Genomic DNA, 20,005 nt, shown 5'->3' with positions numbered 1-20,005 from the left:
TCTTACAGGAAAAAGCAAGGGGTGAGAAGGTGAAAAATGGCTTTGTCATGTATAATGGATAAGAATCCAATGTCTTTGTTCAGACCAGGTCTCTCCATGGTTTTAAGTTTGGTAATAAGTTGCAATTCAGCAGCTTCTCTTTCCAGTCTATTTCTGAAATTCCTTTGTAGTAAAACAGCTACTTTGAGGTCTTGTATAGAATGTCCTGGGAGATTGAAGTGTTCTCCTACTGGTTTCTCTGTCTTGTGATTCTTGATGTCAGATTTATGTCCGTTTATTCTTTGGCGTAAGGTTTGGCCTGTTTGTCCAATATAGAGAGCTGAAGGACACTGTTGGCATTTGATGGCATACACAATGTTAGATGATGAGCAATTAAATAGTCCCGAGATGGTATGTGTGATGTTGTTGGGGCCAGTAATGGTGTTGTCTGGGTGTATGTGCCAGCAAAGTTGGCATCTGGGTTTATTGCAGGCTCTGGTGCCAGTGTCTGTGTTAAGTCTGGTTGTAGTATTATTGTGGGTTAGGAGTTGTTTAAGATTGGGTGGCTGTCTGTAGGCAATGAAAGGTCTTCCTCCCAGAGCTTGAGAAAGAGAACTGTCATCTTAATCTTAAACAACTCCTAACCCACAATAATACTACAACCAGAATCTTAAACAACCACCCTTCTGAGTAATACCCCTCCCCACCTTCTTACTATATAGAAGGATCTGGCAACTTCTGTTTCAGTGTATCTGAAGAAGTGTGCATGCACACGAAAGCTCATACCAAGAACTAACTTAGCTGGTCTTTAAGGTGCTACTGGAAGGATTTTTTTTTGTTTTGACTATAGCAGACCAACACGGCTACCTATCTGTAACTGGAAATATGCTATATGTTAATTTATAGACCTAATAGGTATCTAAAGCCATTTACACATAACAAAATGTGTATTTTAGTATTAGGTAACAGGTACAACAGTTTGACCTACATTCAACTGTGCTACACTGCAGTCTGCAGCTGCATGCTACATGTTGCCATGAACCAGTCCATGCAGAATGTAGGCACCCTATATATAGAAATGACCAAACCAGTACTGTAATATATTAGGGAGCAGGCCAGCAGCGGGGCCCATTACTTACATCATAGGAGCCTACACAACACAAAACACTCTTGCTGTATGTAGGTTTTATTTTATTTGTTTTTTATCTTATATTTTGGAAATGTACATCCAGGTGTTTTCTCCTTTAAATTTTTTTGGGGCCTAAGCTATAGCTTGTTTAGCTATACGTAATTCTGGTACTGGTTCTGGAGGGAAGACAGAGGTCTGGATCCAATTATACAAACCCTCTCCTCTGATCTGTTTATTAGCAGCATATGTACCACTTTACAGGTCATGAATAAATGGTTATCATAGTTCTAAAAAGTGGGGGCAGGGGAAAGCAATGGCCTGTTATGAAAGATGTGGTCTTAGCAAACAAGAGCAATAAGCAATATCATACTTAGATGGGAATCAAAGATAAGCTACGTAGCACTTTGGTCAGGAGACTAATGACAGTAAATAGTGCTGCGTATACAGTAGAAGATCAAGCTGGTCTGCACTTTGGACAAAGAACAAGGTGAACTTATTCTAGGATGCCAACTAAGAAGGAGGAGGCGGAGTTTGGATTTGATATCCCGCTTTATCACTACCCGAAGGAGTCTCAAAGCGGCTAACGATCTCCTTTCCCTTCCTCCCCCACAACAAACACTCTGTGAGGTGAGTGGGGCTGAGAGACTTCAGAGGAGTGTGACTGGCCCAAGGTCACCCAGGAGCTGCATGTGGAGGAGCCGGGAAGCGAACCCGGTTCCCCAGATTACAAGTCTATCGCTCTTAACCACTACACCACACTGGCTCTCCAGAACTAAGGCTCTAACCAAACAGGAAATCTTAACCTTGTGAAAATTCCTTATCTACTTTTTCAGATTAATGTCTAAAAGATGCAAGTTCACTTTTTGATATGACAGAAATGACTAGCCTGCCACCCCTGCTTATTATAGCATTGAATGTGACATGCTGTGTGTGCCAAGAAGATCCATTTTTACCCCAAGACTAGGCTTGATCTATGCTTGTAACCTGAATAAACTCAGAGTATATTCATGTACTTTATGCGTGCACTGCACTGCACTGCACTGCTTATCTCCATACTGCAAATGAAACTATGGGAATTGCTTAGAAATGAAATGGTCTCTGTTAACCATAACCTGACCTTACCAAAAAAAAACAAAAACGACAACAGGCGTTAGCAATGTGTATCAAACCTTTGTTTGTGAATCATCACATAGACAGACTAAGTGAGATTATCGTCCTATAGTATTTTGATGTTCTTTAATATATGAAATAAGAATGATTTATCTGAAGGAGCGTCTCCGCCCCCATCGTTCTACCCGGACACTGAGGTCCAGCACCAAGGGCCTTCTGGCGGTTTCCTCACTGCAAGAAGCTAAGTTACAGGGAACCAGGCGGAGGGCCTTCTCGGTAATGGCACCTCTCCTGTGGAACACCCTCCTACCAGGTGTCAAAGAGAAAAATAACTACCAAACTTTTAGAAGACATCTGAAGGCAGCCCTGTTTAGGGAAGCTTTTAATGTTTAATAGGTTATTGTATTTTAGTGTTTTGTTGGAAGCCGCCCAGAATGGCTGGGGAAACCCAGCCAGATGGGCAAGGTATAAATAGTAAATTATTATTATTATTATAGTGATCCTGTACATGCATACCAAGCGCTCCATTTATAACATATGCATGTGTGTATAGCAAAACACTTTTGTCATATACTGGTAAACAAGGGCTGTATTTGTGCATTCCCCTGGACGTAATTATAATTGTGCAAGGGGGAAGAATGAGGTTGTGCTTCTCCTCTGTCACACGCTTGTTGTCTGTGTCCGCACAGACATGAGAACCTCATCGCTTGAAGCGGACTCTTCCGCTGTGGAAATTGTCCTTAATGTGTGAGAAGCCTGTGGACAGGGCAAAGAGAAAATGAGGGCAGGAAGCACTATCCTGCTCTCCATCCTTCCGCAATTGTAATCACATCAGATGGCATACATGAATAGCTCTAATCATATCCCTACTTGCTATCATGCCGAGCAATATCATATTAATAGTTTTTAGAGAGCACATGTTTTTCATACGTATATATGTATTTCAATGAAATGATCCTCAAGGAAACTTATAAGCAGATTTTGGTGATGTGAGACAGATATGACCACAACCCAGCAGCTCTTAGTTCTCTTGTCCAAAACGTCCATCCTTTAAATTCCGCCATCCCAAAACCACCAGCGCTTGGAACAGTGTGTTCTTCCTGGCAAGGAAGGAGGGATGCCAGTTACCTGAGGCTTTCCCGCCATCAAACACATAAAATTGCATTTCAGGTAGAGAGGGGTGCATACAGAATATCGAAATTAAGAGGCTACCTAACAGATTGTGTGGAAGGAACTGATTTGTTATCAGCAAAAAGCAGAGGGCAAATCAGAAGAGTACTATATACAGTCAAAGCATGTAATCTTGCCCAGGATTTCTCTGGTGGATCTTCCAGCATGAAGTTCTCCAACACTTACTTTATACAAAGGAATGGGAACCACACAAGTAGTGCCAGTTCCAGGTTTGGTGGTGGGCTGCCCATGTGTAAGATGCTCTCAGTTTGCTGAATACGTTCATCTCTTCCTGGCGCTGTTGCCACTGCTCATTCACATGCCTCTGCCTCTGTGCCCACTGTGAACGAGCTCCCTGAGGGAAAGGCATGCAGCCTTCGACTGACAGCTCCCTTAGAGAAGGCAGGTGAACAGGCAACAACAGCAGGAAGGAGAAATGTCAGGGACAGCAGGCTCCAGGGGGTGGTAGTTAGCATGCTACTGGAACATGGGCTCTGGCATGGATGATGCATATTTCTGGTGCCAGCCCTGTGCACTACAGCACAGTAGTGTTCTGGACTTTGGGGCAGAGGTCCACGGCCTCACTCAGCAGAAGGACCCCTTTAAAGCGAGACTGGTTATTCATTTCCCCCCTTAAAGATGGAGCCTCCGTAAGACTATTCAGGCCGGAGTCTAAAATTACATTACAGCACCATTGGCTCTTGCAGATTTCCCCTTAATTCAGAGAGAGAGAGAGAGAGAGAGAGCGCGCAGGAGAATTTCATTTCCCCAATTGTGACTTGCATCTGTTTCCGAGTCTGCATTGTGAAGAGTACAGTGGTACCTCTGGTTGCGAATGGGATCCGTTCCGGAGGCCCATTCACAACATGAAAAGAACGTCGCTTCTACGCATGCACGTGATGTCATTTTGCCCTTCTGCGCATGTGTGAGTGGCGAAACCAGGAAGTAACCCTTTCCGGGTCGCTGTGGGATGTATCCTGAAAGAACGTAACATGAAGTGGGCATAACATGAGGTATAACTGTATCTCTTTTCCTCACGTTATCCAGGTATTCATCAAATACAGATCAAGAAATGGTGGTGCTGAAGATGGTTGCTGACAACGGCGAAGACATCGGACTGTTTATGTAAGATATATGAATGTTCCATTTAAAAAAAATTAAGGGGAGGTAAATACTATATCAGAATGATTTTTTCCCCCAGTCACTTTAATTTTTTAAAAGATTAGGACGATCTGGCAGGTGGGTGTGGTGGGACAGAGAGACCACACAATGGAAATTTAAAGAAAGTTAGCAGAGAGGGAAGTTTAAAGAGACCTGTGATACTGAGTGGAATCCAGCTGGTGACCCTCAGACTCACAGGAGGGCTTTTGATCCAGTGGATGTCTCTATTAATAAAGAGAGGAGGCAATCAGTTATGAGTTGCCAGTCTCTGCAGCCACAGCAGGCGCTGTGATTCTCCAGCCCTGGAGGCGCGCTCCATTGTCTCTCGAGATGGATGCCAACAACAGCCCCTTAGTATTTCCTAGGAAACAGAGCTCCAGAGCAGCACCAGAACAGGAAGGTGCTGGGCGTGGGCGGGCACTGCAGGGGACATGGAGAATTGGCAAGAATCATCTTTTGATAGAAGCACCCACTTGATAGAAGCACAAATAGGTTCTGCGAGCACAAGGGCAACCATTGCAAATACAGTGGTGCCCCGCAAGACGAATGCCGTTTTTTGAGTCGTTCCGCAAGACGAATTTCCCTATGGGCTTGCTTCGCAAGACGAAACGTCTTGCGAGTTCTTGCGAGTTTGTTTCCTTTTTCTTAAAGCCGCTAAGCCGCTAAGCCGTTAATAGCCGCTAAGCCGTTAATAGCCGCTAAGCCGCTAAGCCGCTAATGGGCTTGCTTCGCAAGACGAAAAAACCGCAAGACGAAGAGACTCGCGGAATGGATTAATTTCGTCTTGCGAGGCACCACTGTAGATAAAGAGAAAAATCAAGCTGTAGGCTTAGATGGAAAAGGGATGTTAAGAGAGACTGGGTTAAAAAGGAAATACTGATTTTGAGTCTCTTGAACTAAACATTCGGGAAAACATTCTGACAGCAAGAGCGGTTCAGCAGTGGAACAGACTCCCACAAGAGGTGGTGGACTCTCCTTCCTTGGAAGTTTTTTAACAGAAGTTGGGTGGCCATCTGTCATGGATGCTTCAGCTGAGATTCCTGAATTGCAGGGGGTTGGACTAGGTGACCTTTGGGGTCCCTTCCAACTCTAAGATTCTATGCATTAATAAAAATGTGAAGTAGCCCTTGGTCTATACATGTGGCAGAATGAGGTGACTTTTGAATGCTTCCTGCTTCATGTGATATATATATATATATATATATATATATATATATGCAGGTTTTGGTGTCCTCGGGTGTCTTCCCGTGTAAAAGTTGGGGTGTCTAGGCGACGTTTCGACGAGGTCTCACTCGTCATCTTCAGGCTGGTGCTTTCGGCTTCTTGTTACTGGAACAGAGCAGGATCTCAGTGTTTGAGTTCCTATAAATACTGTTGAGGGGTGTGGTGTATAGCCTCCAATGTTCTGGGCCGAGAGGAAGTTCCCAGGCTAGTGTGCCTTTTCTTCTTTTGTTCCTTAGTTGCTTGAGGGATATCTTGAGTGATTTCTTGAGTGATATCCTGAGTACCACTTAGGTGGGTCATTAGGTGTGGATTAGTTGCTAAAGCCTTTGTGTCTTGACCTCTTGAACTTTGTGAAGAGTTTTTCTGAGAAGATGGCTGTAGTTGTGCTCTGGCTTGGCTTCGTGTATAGGGGCGAGCTGTGGTTTTGTGGCCTGTGCCAGCCAGATCTGTGTAGGGATTGCAGGGGGGTGCAGCATCCGGAGGTGCCATCATGGTTTGGCTACTGGATGGTGTCTGTAATTTATCTGTGGAGAGGGTCTGGGTTTGGGTCTGGTGTGGTTGATTGGTGATGGCGTTCTGTGTGCCTCTGGATCTGGTGTCAGTTTTTGTGGGGAGGGCTAATTTCCAGATGTCTGGCAAGCGGGATGTGTCGTCACGCTTGTTCATGTTGTGAGGGTGTTTCTCTATCTCGATGGCTTCCATGATTATTCTCTTGTGGTGATGTTCCATGTTAGAGAGCAATTTGGAATCTGCAAAATTAATTTCGTGTCCTGTTTCTTTCATGTGTTGGAAAAGAGAGGAAGTTTTTTCTTCTTTTTTGACGGCATTCTTGTGTTCTGCGATACGTGCATTTATTCGTCTGTTTGTTTGTCCAATGTACGTGGCTGGGCAGACTTTGCAGGGTATTTCATAGACCCCTTGGTTTTCCAACTGGATTTTATCCTTGGGGTTTCTGAGGATATTGGCTATCTTTTGGTTGGCGCAAAAGGCTGTTTTGATATTGTGTTTATGGAGGATTTTGCTAATTTTATCTGTAGTGCCCTTGATATAAGGAAGGAGGGCCATGCCATTGTTTTCTTCTGTGTCTTGGTTTTTGGGGGGTGTTTCTTTTTGGATTAGCTTCGTAACCCTGTTTTGCTGGTATCCATTGGCAATTAACACATTTGAGAGATTCTGTAACTCAGTTGTCAAGTGGTCTTTGTCAGCCAGGCGTTTGGTTCTGGAGATGAGAGTCTTGGCTACGGAGTTTATTTGTGCAGGGTGGTGGTGTGATTGTGCATGTAAGTAGCGGTTGGTGTGTGTTTTTTTCCGGTAGATAGTGTGTCCTAGGGAGCCATCAGGTTTTTTGTAGATTAGGACGTCAAGGAAGGGAAGTTGGTTGTTGGCTTCTATTTCCATAGTGAATTGTATTTTGGGGTGTAGGCTGTTGAGATGTGTGAGGAAGCTGTCCAGTTTTTCCTTCCCGTGTGGCCAAATTACAAAGGTGTCGTCAACATATCTGAGCCAAAGTTTGGGTTTGTGTTCTGACTTGTCTAAAGCATTGGTTTCAAAGTGTTCCATGTACAGGTTTGCGATGACCGGTGAGAGGGGTGATCCCATAGGTGCTCCTTCTATCTGTTTGTATCTTTGTCCATTGTGGATGAAGTACGTGTTGGTTAGGCAGTGGTTGGTCAGGTCCAAGATGTATTCGGGGGGATTGTATTTGTTTTGAATGGCTGTCAAGGCTTCATTAATGGGCACTTGTGTGAAGAGAGATACAACATCGAAGCTCACAAGTAGGTCATTGGGATGTAGGTTTTGCTTCTTTATTGTTTCTATGAACTGGAAGGAGTTTGGAACGTGTGAAGAGATGGATTCTGCATAGGGCTGAAGTTGCTTGGCGAGAAATTTAGCGAGATTTTGTAGAGGTGAGCCTATGGAGCTGACTATTGGTCTGAGTGGTGTTCCCTCTTTGTGTATTTTGGGGAGGCCGTAGAGTTTGGGGCATCTGGATGATTTTTCTCTGGGGATGATTCTTAGCTGGATTTCTTCACTGATAGGAGAGGCTTTTATTTTGGATTTGGTGGTTTTTTCCAGATAGGTGGTGGGATCTGTTTTTATAGGTTGGTAGGTAGGGTCTTGGAGTAGATTTGATAGTTTTGCTTGGTAGTCCGATGTGTTCATCACAACAGTGGCATTACCTTTGTCTGCTGGGAGAATGATTATGTTGTTGTCTTTCCTCAGGTTGGTGAGTGCTTTCTGTTCTTCTTTGTGTAAATTGCTTCTGGGTGGTTTGCTGGAGCAGAGGATGTTGGTGACTTCAAGTCTGATTTTATTGGCTTCATCTGGGTTGATTTTGGTTAGGCTAGCTTCGACTCCGCATATGATGTTTTCCGTGGGGATGCGTCTCGGGGCGACTGCAAAGTTGAAACCTTTGGAGAGTACTTTGGTTTCAGTTGAGGTGAGGATCCTGTCTGATATGTTATGTACTGTTTGTTTCATGGGTTGTTGTGGAGGGTGGCTGGGCTTCTGGCGTTTCTCTAGTTCCTCACACATCTTCCTCACACATCTCAACAGCCTACACCCCAAAATACAATTCACTATGGAAATAGAAGCCAACAACCAACTTCCCTTCCTTGACGTCCTAATCTACAAAAAACCTGATGGCTCCCTAGGACACACTATCTACCGGAAAAAAACACACACCAACCGCTACTTACATGCACAATCACACCACCACCCTGCACAAATAAACTCCGTAGCCAAGACTCTCATCTCCAGAACCAAACGCCTGGCTGACAAAGACCACTTGACAACTGAGTTACAGAATCTCTCAAATGTGTTAATTGCCAATGGATACCAGCAAAACAGGGTTACGAAGCTAATCCAAAAAGAAACACCCCCCAAAAACCAAGACACAGAAGAAAACAATGGCATGGCCCTCCTTCCTTATATCAAGGGCACTACAGATAAAATTAGCAAAATCCTCCATAAACACAATATCAAAACAGCCTTTTGCGCCAACCAAAAGATAGCCAATATCCTCAGAAACCCCAAGGATAAAATCCAGTTGGAAAACCAAGGGGTCTATGAAATACCCTGCAAAGTCTGCCCAGCCACGTACATTGGACAAACAAACAGACGAATAAATGCACGTATCGCAGAACACAAGAATGCCGTCAAAAAAGAAGAAAAAACTTCCTCTCTTTTCCAACACATGAAAGAAACAGGACACGAAATTAATTTTGCAGATTCCAAATTGCTCTCTAACATGGAACATCACCACAAGAGAATAATCATGGAAGCCATCGAGATAGAGAAACACCCTCACAACATGAACAAGCGTGACGACACATCCCGCTTGCCAGACATCTGGAAATTAGCCCTCCCCACAAAAACTGACACCAGATCCAGAGGCACACAGAACGCCATCACCAATCAACCACACCAGACCCAAACCCAGACCCTCTCCACAGATAAATTACAGACACCATCCAGTAGCCAAACCATGATGGCACCTCCGGATGCTGCACCCCCCTGCAATCCCTACACAGATCTGGCTGGCACAGGCCACAAAACCACAGCTCGCCCCTATACACGAAGCCAAGCCAGAGCACAACTACAGCCATCTTCTCAGAAAAACTCTTCACAAAGTTCAAGAGGTCAAGACACAAAGGCTTTAGCAACTAATCCACACCTAATGACCCACCTAAGTGGTACTCAGGATATCACTCAAGAAATCACTCAAGATATCCCTCAAGCAACTAAGGAACAAAAGAAGAAAAGGCACACTAGCCTGGGAACTTCCTCTCGGCCCAGAACATTGGAGGCTATACACCACACCCCTCAACAGTATTTATAGGAACTCAAACACTGAGATCCTGCTCTGTTCCAGTAACAAGAAGCCGAAAGCACCAGCCTGAAGATGACGAGTGAGACCTCGTCGAAACGTCGCCTAGACACCCCAACTTTTACACGGGAAGACACCCGAGGACACCAAAACCTGCATACCTATACCCGTGAAAATCTACGAAAGCAAATATATATATATATATATATATAAAATCTTTTTATGTGATTTACACAAATTATCTAAAAAGGCTGCATTAGTGAATATTTTTCCAATTTTTAAAATTCTTATTAATTTTTCTTAGGTGGTTTCCAATTCACCCTGTCAGTATGAACAACACCAACCGTCTTACATGTAGTGACAACGTTGGTTATGCAGCTCATCTCCTTGAAAAAGAGAAAAATGCAGGATCTTTTCCAGGAAAGGTAGGAACCGTTTACTGTGCTCCCGACATAAATTAGGATCTTACCAATGCAATACCTTATCAAGACTTTCCAATGTTCAGGCTACTGTGATCAGTCGGCATCACTGGTTTATCAGCCAGTGATATCTTCTTTCTTCTTTGGCGATCACGTATAGCTGAGTAACGATCTTAACAGTGAGTCCGTAAGTGACTGTGGAGGCCAATTCTGGATCCACACGTCCTTCCACAGTGAGGACATAGGTTTCCGGATGGGAGCTGATCATGGTGAGGGTTTGCCAAACGTGACTTCCTCTTAGCACGTTTCTCCCTTTCGTCCTGAGTTTGATCATCTTAAAGTCCATGACACCTTTGATAAAGGCTGTTCTCCAACTGGAGCTCTCACAGACCAGTGTTTCCCAATTGTTGGTGTTCATACTACTTTTGGGTTTTTTAGTGTTTTTTTAGTTCTATAGTGTATAATTTATTTTTAGTATAATTTTTAATCTTAGCATGGAGAAGTTAAAAAGGAACTTTTAAAAAACAGTAGTGGATATCACCTTTTTCTAGCTGTAATCTCCCCTTTCTAATTCCACCTGCTCAATCCAGCACAGAATTCTAGTTCAGAAATTATGCCCAAATTCTTGTAAAATATTAGTCACAATCCAGCCAGTTTTAGATACCGCTTCTCTATATGGAAGGCAGGAAATTTTTCACTCTCCAGCCGAAACCAGTATGATGTACCAGCACTAAATTGGATGATGCCCTTAATTTTTACCTCAGTGTTTTACAGTGGCTTTCAATAATTGTATATACAAAGAGTTGGCAACCAGCAACAAGGTCTGGGTAACCATTGTTATCTTCTTCAGTGGGGTTGTTCCGCAACAGATCGCCACACCTTTACAACATCTGTATTACCGACTCTCAAACTTTGGGACTGTTGAAATATATACAACAAAAAAGTAACCAACTGGAGTCGTGTGACTCAAATTGGGTCTACTAGACCCACAATTTTTAAGCAGTGTGGACTAAAGTTGCTTCTAGAGTCCTTCAAGGATTAGAGGCCTTGAAGCTTAAGCTTCATTAGTTTCCCAGTAGATTTGCCCCGATTGGCTTGATCCAGCAGGCTGCTGCTGTGTTATGTTATATATTGCAAAGATACTACAGTCTCTAGTGGCCTTCCTTTGAAGGAAAGCAAACCTGCAGTACACACTGCAAACCCTGTAACTTCTCAGTGCTTGGAGATTAGGGTGCTCATAAAAAAAGAGCACAATCTGCTAAAAAGGGGATCTAATGGGAAAGGCAGGTGGAGCTCCATAGCAGCTCCTCAGCACAGCGGAAAAGGACAGTCACACCATTTTCACACAACAGCATAAGAAGTCCAACTTCCCCTCCTGCCACATAATTTCTCACCTTGTAAGGGAAATGTCTGCCTATACAGGTGCTCAGTGTATAAACATTACGTCACACAAAGTTGAGGGACATGAAATGAAGGGAAAAAACAAAGATAGCAGAAATGTTGGGCTCCACTGTGATAAAGGACCATTTACTTCCATTATATCATGCCATATATGACTTAACTGAGGTGGATGGGAGAATCTAGGTGATGCATGCTATCTAGTGAGCATTAACTGGTTTCACATTCTTGCATCTACAAACATTTTCCGTGAGGCACAAAAATGAATGTGTGGCAGACGTTTTGCAGCAATATTTTTGATGGCATCACCAATGAGACCATTCCTCCCCTTGCAGGGGCCATATGTAGCAGGTTTTGCATCATCTAACCTGGGAGATGTGTCTCCGAACATAAAAGGTCCACATTGCATTAACACGGGAGAGTCGTGTGAGAACTTCAACAATTACTGTCCAAAAGGTGGGGTAGGTATCATTTTATCTTGATTTATTTAACAAGGTTTAAATATTGCCTAATCAACAAAAACCTTTGAGTGGCTCACATAGCACAGGATAAAGTGCTCCTTAAAACCAACTGCTAAAATCAATCTATGTCTAGATTGGCTTTGTCTCCTCTCCAGTTTCAATTATAGGGTTCCCAGTGCTTCCCTCACACCCTAAAACCTAATCTCAATAAGCAGGTTTAGCAAAACCACAACCCATACATACTCAGCCATCTATAAATGTCTCGGTCTTTCTGTTTCAGCGTACTTTGTACATAAATCATCTCAAGAGGAGTTTCAGATACTCATTAAATACAAAATTACACTACTGCTGCCCAAGTTAAATGCCGCTGGCTAATTACATCTTTACCCACGGAAAGAGTTTAGAATTGTTTGTACTGCATTTTTGCAAATGGTGCTTCATCCAACACCATTCTAGCTGACATAATGAATTAGGCCAGTAGCAATCCTGATGGCACAACCAAATGGCTTGAGCTCAGCCTGTGAATTTGGCCAGAACCTAAGCGAAATGCAGCCAACGTTTATAGCAACCAATTTCATGAACTTGGGAAGTCATCCTGAGCATCTCTCAAACCAGGACAATGATCCACAATAACCCAGTCTTCTGTAGCTGCTGTTGAGGTTTTTGTCACTGAAGCTATCGCTTCAATTCAGTTTAAAGGCGTGGTGTGCGGCTGATGCAAATGCTATTTCCCCATTCCCATTCAGTGTCAATCATCCTTCTGTTATTTGCATGTGCCTTTCCTCGAAACTCACAATGAGATGCCAGACTGGCAAACAAGGAAAGGGACATATGAGATCAAATAGTGGGTTTGATCTCACTTTGGGGTGGGTGTGAGTGGGTTGCAAAGACGACAAATGAAATCCATTCCACAGTAGTGGAGAAACAGCATCCTCCCTGGCGCCCCTAGAGTGGCCTGTGGCAGTGTTAGAATTCTATTCAGGACATCTTTCTATCTTCCCTACAAGATGAGTGAAAGGGAAATATTTATTTATTTAGCATAAATAAATATGTGAGGTGCTTTACAGAGCACCAGAGGCCACGTTCCTGCCTCAGGGTGCTTACAATCCAAAAATCAACTGAGAGAAAATCAACAAGAGGAAGGGACTCCGGTTAAGATGGCGTCAGGTCAGAAAGCTGGCTCCGGAGCTCTGCTGATCACATGATTTTAATTGAGTTTTAATTGGTTTTAACTTGTGCCAAATCAATGGTTTTATCCACAAGAGGAAGGCGAGGAGAGGCAGAGAGTTACTAGAGAAGCAACTGGTGTGTTTGTCTCAGTTGTGTGCACCTAGAGTAGAGCATAGAAACTGAGCTGCAGGAGCAAAGATCACAGGGAGGGATGTACTATTGGGATAAGAGATAAGTGGGGAGACAGTTCCTTCTGATCGCACTGGGGAGAAAAGAGATAAGCCTCCCCTCTTCCTGATAAGGAACCCTCCCCTTCAATGCCTGAATTTAAACAAGGAAAACTAGATGCACAGGTGCCTGTTCTGTATCTAGCAAGCATTCATATATTTTCCTAGCTATGTGGGAGTCCCATAATAGCGGAGTAATATAAATGAGTTTTCTGACAGTGCAGGTTCATGGAATTACAATGGAAATACATATAAGAGCTGCCCTCTTTGATAAAACTGCTACAACGGCTTTTGCCTCTGTATACTATAGTATAAAACTATATACTAACAGTTTGTGCCTTTCCCCTTTTATTTGTTCTTTCCAATGTTAGGCCACGAAGTGCATAGCTTCAGGTCCTGGCAAGGATATGTTTGAGAGCACCAAAATAATTGGCAGAAACATCTACTTGAAAGCGAAGGTAAGCTTCGATGGGTTGAAATTCTAGGATGCCTTTGTGTTTTAAAAACAAGCATTCTTCTGACAATTAAGTTTTCATCTGTAAGTCTTTGAAAATGCCTTTGACCATTTCTTCCAGCTGGAAATAGGTAGGTAAAGGTAAAGGACCCCTGGACAGTTAGGTCCAGTCAAAGGCAGCTATGGGGTGCGGCGCTCATCTCACTTCAGGGTTATTTTTCCAGTCCATTCCAAGGACATAGGGAGAGTCACAATACATTCTTATCTTACTTCATATTGATAGGTGCCTTATCTGACAGGTAAGGCTGATGGTATGTAACTAGTTCAAACCCAGGAAGCGCCACTGAATAGTGATGACCGAATAGTTTGCTGTGAATTTCTTCCTCTGAAATATTGTTGGAAATACCAGCCTGACTCCTATTCAATAGAGTGGGAATAAATATCACTATTGTGCACAAAACTAGCTGTGCCATAAACAGTTCCTACCATTCTAGTAGGGGGTGGGGGTGGTTTTTTTTTTTTTTTTTTTTTTTTTTTTTTTTTTTTTAAAAGGCAAATATCCATGACCTATTAAGACTCAGTTCAGATACCCAGGAAGGATATAGATCATTTTTGTCCTCAGAAGAAGCAGTTCCATTCCATAGAGTAGTTGATCGTTGTTCTGGCTTTCTTCTCTTCCAGTATTACCCCCTCCTAACTAGCAGAGAAGATTAAATCTTGAGAGAGAACAATAGAACAGAAAAGGACCTGCCAGTAATGACAATTCACCCAAGGCTAATATGGCGTGCAGAGATGACTCTTGGGAGTGGGGCAGAGATGATGGCATCCTTCTGTACACGATAGCACTGCACTTGTCGGGACAGTGCTGGGGTTGCAGTGAAATCAGCAAATGTCTGGGGCAGGTGCAGTGTTCCCAAAAGTGTACCCACTGCTGCCACCCCAGAGCTCACCCAACCTTGCCCCATCCCAAGTGCCTTGTCACTGCCTCTGGAAGGGCACCACTGCCTCCACTTCTCACCCCCTCAGGAACCAACTGTTGACATGGCTGAGACTCACTCCATCTCAGGAGCAAATAGCAAAGCAAGGAGGGGGAGGCTATGCAATAGGACCTCCAGCCTTCCTGTATGTAGGGGAAGTTGGTAGGACAGAGCCTCTGGAAATATAAGCATGCAGATTAGGGTGGGTTTTCCCATGACTGCCCTTTGTATTTCAGGAACTGTCTATGAAGGCCTCCGAAGAGATAAGTGGCCCCATCAGATCGAGTCACGAGTGGGTGGACATGGCTAACTTCACTGTGCAGCTCAATGCTACTCACTCGGTAAAGTATCAGCAGCCACCTTGGAAGTCTGTTGCTAGGTAGAAAGTCGGCAAATAAACAACAATACAGAGGCATTTACAAAGTGCATCTTAACTTTTTCATTATGCTTTTCTCAAGGGAAAAACATGTAAACCTGCTGTGGGGTACAGCTTTGCTGCTGGTACTGTAGATGGACCAGGCATCCTGAATTTCACTCAAGGCAAGTGGAGATAAACCTTACAGTTGTCTTGCAACTTGCACACTTTTAACTTGTGCGATTACAGCTTTGCGTGCCTGGCATGTTGGGTTCCGGAGAGAGGGATGATCGCACATGGTAAGTTCAGGCTATGCACTATTTTTCCCTTTGTGCACAGTCCCTGGAAACTAATACCCACGCAAGTTGTAAGTTGTCTGTCTATGTTTGCTACTTATTGTTATTGATTGTATAACATTTTGTGATAAGTATGGACCTTGAAATCAGCTAGTGTTGATTTGGAAGGGTCGGATATCTTCTAATCTGATCTGATTTCACCACTGGCCTAAAATTCACCCCTCAGGTGGCCTACCCCAAGATGGCTCCTAATTTCAGGTGTCCCTCTCTTGTGCACACCAGCTAGGCCTTAAACACCCTTAGTCTGATTTTACCCAAATGATTAAAAAGGTAATGGACCCCTGACAGTTAGGTCCAGTCACAGATGACTCTGGGGTTGCAGTGCTCATCTCGCTTTACAGGCCGAGGGAGCCGGAGTTTGTCCTCAGACAGTTTTTCCGGGTGGCCAGCATGACTAAGCTGTTTCTGGCAAAACCAGAGCAGCGCACAGAAACACAATTTCCGCCAGAGCTGTACCTATTTATCTACTTGCACTTTTTGGCGTGCTTTTGAAACTTCTAGGTTGGCAGGAGCTGGGACCAAGCAACAGGAGCTCACCCCATCGCGGGGATTCGAACCGCGACCTTCTGATCGGCAAGCCCAAGAGGCTCAGTGGTTTAGACCACAGCACCACCCGTGTCCCTACCCAAATGATTAATCAATATCAAAAAGTTGAATTGGCCTTCCTTAGCTTTAACTCCCTCTGTTGTGAACAATAAGAGATTTTGTGGGAGTTCATTCCCTGTATGTTTATTGTATGTAAAGGCTGTTACCTTCTTAAAAGATAGGCTCATGAGAGTGTACAGCCAATCCTCACACATGATTTGCATCCTCGTACCCTTACGTAGACTACTGTGAGATAAGCCATGTTGTGGACAGCAGTTCCCACTGCTGCAGGCAATGTTTGTTAGTCAGCTTAGCTCAAAGGGTAAGTAATGAAATCGCAAGGCCTTCTGCAGTGAAAATCATTAGCGCTATTAAAAGTAGGGCAGCGGCCATTAACATGTGGTAAGGAATCTTTCTTTGATCTCTCATTTCTACATAAATGTTTTTCTCTATATTAAAGTTCAGTTGGTTGATTAATCATCTCAAACTCTTTAAATGATGGGTAGCTGTAATTAGCAGCTTTTTATAGCTTGGTGATATGGGTGGCGCTGTGGGTTAAACCACAGAGCCTAGGACTTGCCGATCAGAAGGTTGGCGGTTCAAATCCCCGCGACGGGGTGAGCTCCTGTTGCTCGGTCCCTGCTCCTACCAACCTAGCAGTTCGAAAGCATGTCAAAGTGCAAGTAGATAAATAGGTACCGCTCCAGCGGGAAGGTAAACGGCGTTTCTGTGCGCTGCTCTGGTTCGCCAGAAGCAGCCTAGTCCTGCTGGCCACATGACGCGGAAGCTGTACGCCCCCTCCCTCGGCCAATAAAGCGAGATGAGCGCCACAACCCCAGAGTTGGCCACAACTGGACCTAATGGTCAGGGGTCCCTTTACCTTTACCTTAAGTCATACTTGACAGCAATATGAATTAGTGATAATGTTTTTGGAGGAGCCTAAGCTATTTGTTTTTTTCAAGGTAATGGAATTGAAACTACATATCCATCAGGCTTCTTTTGAAAATACTGTGCGTGTATTTTTTAAATGCACATAATAGGTTTTTATATTAGAACTAAAGCTAGGCATTCATTCTCAACATATATTTCAAAAATAAGTAAAATATTAACAGGTTACCTGCTGAAGAATCATGTGTTCAGCAGCAGCATGAGACTAACATTTAATCAGCTTTTTATAACAGAATAGCATGAGCTTCCATGAGTAACCACATGAGAACATGACAAGAACCCTCTGGCCCATCTAGTCCAAGACTGTTCTCACAGTGAGCAGCCTTATACCCTTAGCTACCTACTTCTTGAGATGCTCAGTTGGAACCAGTGGAAAGGAAGGTGGAAATCTCAGGCAAAAACCAATCAAGAGAAAACACTCTAATGCTCTTAAAAGCAATGGAAATATTATGGCTCATGCAGAATATAATGTTCAAAGCAACATCCTCTCTCTTTGGCTCCAGCTTTTTGCCTTCAAAAATCTAATAAACACCTCTTAAACTATCTTACATATTTGTTGACAGGCACGACAGAAGGCAATTCATTGTGGGATGCACTTCGTGATGCGTTACTTGTTGAGCCATCCAATGAAACGAAAGACTGCCACAGTCCGAAGCCCATCCTGCTTCCTACAGGAGAGGTATGAAACATGAGAATTTGCTGCCAGGAGTGAATCCATTTCAGCTCAGACTTGAGTGATCTAATTGATGTGGACCTAGATAGTCAACATAATGCTGTGCACACCAGTCTTCTCTGAGCAAAAAGGCACTTTCCCAGGCTGGTTTTCCTGGAAGAGGCTGATTGCCGTTGTGCAATATTTGAGTTTGTTTACAAATAAAACAGGTGGAGCATAGATAGAGACGCATCTCCTCATACCTCCATTCGCTTTTCTCTGATCAGTCACTAGTCTCCACAATTTTGGTGAGGATGAGGACGGGCCGTTTCAGAGGACTCAGCTAGATTGGTAAAGAAAAAGCGATTGATATGCATTTTATATGCGATATAACATTGTGCCACCAGATAGCACTGTGAAGCCCTGTTTTTCTCTACACGTTTTCCCTGTTTAAATTTAGAATGCTTTTAACTGAAACGCTTCTTTGATGTGTCTAGATTCAGCCAGAATGGCATCTTTCAGAATAAAAGCTAACATGAGGTTCTCATTTACTTCCTGAATTTCTTAAGCTTTCAAAACCTTACCCATGGCACCCACATGTGATTGATGTTCAAATAGCAACCATTGGATCTGTGGCAATAGTGGCTCTTCCAGGAGAGTTTACGTATGTATTCACATTCTACGTTGATAGTAAAGTGCATTCATTAATGTGTGTTAAGGACCTTCACAGTGCGTTCAAAAGCAGGATAAATAGTTGAAGGGAAAGAAATAGTTCTGAAAGACCTGCAGCTGTGCATTTGGAAATGGAATGAAAAACAGCTGGAAAAGTGGAAAGGTCAAACAGACAATATGAGTGGCATATTAGTTCTGTATTAAAGTACTGCAAACTTAAAAGGAGAAGGTCCAGCGCTTCTTCTTTTTTTAAATAATAAAAAAGTGCCAGTATTCACCATGAAGTTGTTCATTAAGTGCCACACTTTCAACATTTGCAAAAAAAAAAAAAGGTGGGGCTGGTACTAAGTAATAATAATAATTTGTTATTTATACCCCGCCCATCTGGCTGGGTTTCCCCAGCCACTCTGGGAGGCTTCCAACAGAATATTAAAATACAATAGTTTAATGTTTAATAAACATTAAAAGCTTCCCTAAACAGGGCTGCCTCCAGATGTCTTCTAAAAGTCTGGTAGTTGTTGTTCTCTTTGACATCAGGTGGGAGGGCGTTACACAGGGCGGGTGCCACTACCGAGAAGGCCCTCTGCCTGGTTCCCTGTAACTTGGCTTCTTGGAACGAGGGAACCACCAGAAGGCCCTCGGCGCTGGATCTCAGTGTCTGGGTAGAACGATGGGGGTGGAGATGCTCCTTCAGGTGTCTGGACCGAGGCCGTTTACCCTTGAATACCCCCAGAAAAAATAGCACTGGAAAAGATCCATTCCCGTTTGACTTTGTACACATTAGCGTAGTAACTATGTTATATTTAATACACAGTGGACACAACTGAGCAAAAGATTAAGGTTGCAATTCTGTGCCCAATTACCTGCAGTAATATAGGGCTGCAGTATCAGTCGTAATTAAAGCAATGGGACTTAATCTAGTCACTAGCTTGTTCTCTAAGTTTCAGCTTAACTTAAAGAGTAGCTCTGATCTAGATCTACAAGTCCTTTTCTATTCCCTTGTGCAATGTCAGAGATGTCAGTAATTGTTGTTGCCCTTCTCCTAAATCCCCTACAGATTTTGGAAGTACAAATCCCATCAACTCCAGTCAGCATGACCATGGAAGGGATAGCCCCTAACATCTGGAGAGCACCAAATGGGGGGGGGGGCTTAATAGTAGTACAGTGGTACCTCGCAAGACGAATGCCTCACAAGACGGAAAACTCGCAAGACGAAAGGGTTTTTGGTTTTTTGAGTTGCTTCGCAAGACGATTTTCCCTATGGGCTTGCTTTGCAAGATGGAAACGTCTTGCAAGTTTGTTTCCTTTTTCTTAACACCGTTAATACAGTTGAGACTTGACTTCGAGGACTCATAGAACGCGGTGTGGTAGCCTTTTTTGAGGTTTTTGAAGACTTTGGTGATTTTTGAAGCTTTTCCAAAACTTTTCCGACACCGTGCTTCGCAAGACGCGGAACGAATTAATTTCGTCTTGCGAGGGACCACTGTAGTAGTAATATCTGCGTTACATCCATAGATCTCAGGGTGGTTCACAACATAAAAAATCGGTTCCATACCAATCACCTACAAACCTTCAAGGCGCTTTGATAGTCTTGAAACCTGATTTACTTATAGCTCAGTGGAATGGTATGGGCACTGATGTATCTGTTTTCATGTTTCTCAGGACAATGGCTGGTAGAAGGGTGCGTGAAGCTGTTAAAAGTGTAAGTTCACAGCTTTAAAATTATATG

General features: G+C 43.4%; 1 protein-coding gene across 1 annotated transcript in view; it reads left to right on the top strand.

Annotated features, from left to right (window-relative positions):
- Positions 1-20,005, top strand: part of ASAH2 (N-acylsphingosine amidohydrolase 2) — a 40,126-nt gene that overhangs the window by 14,287 nt on the left and 5,834 nt on the right. Inside the window, exons 8-16 of the mRNA XM_028729720.2 lie at positions 4,436-4,513; positions 9,907-10,027; positions 11,755-11,880; positions 13,649-13,735; positions 14,945-15,049; positions 15,167-15,248; positions 17,516-17,631; positions 18,174-18,268; positions 19,939-19,978. Coding sequence (XP_028585553.2) covers positions 4,436-4,513; positions 9,907-10,027; positions 11,755-11,880; positions 13,649-13,735; positions 14,945-15,049; positions 15,167-15,248; positions 17,516-17,631; positions 18,174-18,268; positions 19,939-19,978 — 850 coding nt within the window. The remainder of the gene's footprint in view (positions 1-4,435; positions 4,514-9,906; positions 10,028-11,754; positions 11,881-13,648; positions 13,736-14,944; positions 15,050-15,166; positions 15,249-17,515; positions 17,632-18,173; positions 18,269-19,938; positions 19,979-20,005) is intronic.

The sequence above is a fragment of the Podarcis muralis genome, chromosome 6, assembly GCF_964188315.1.
Source record: "Podarcis muralis chromosome 6, rPodMur119.hap1.1, whole genome shotgun sequence".
Taxonomy (NCBI): domain Eukaryota; kingdom Metazoa; phylum Chordata; class Lepidosauria; order Squamata; family Lacertidae; genus Podarcis; species Podarcis muralis.
The sequence above is the reverse complement of the archived record's forward strand: the minus strand, read 5'-3'. Positions and strand labels throughout refer to the sequence as shown.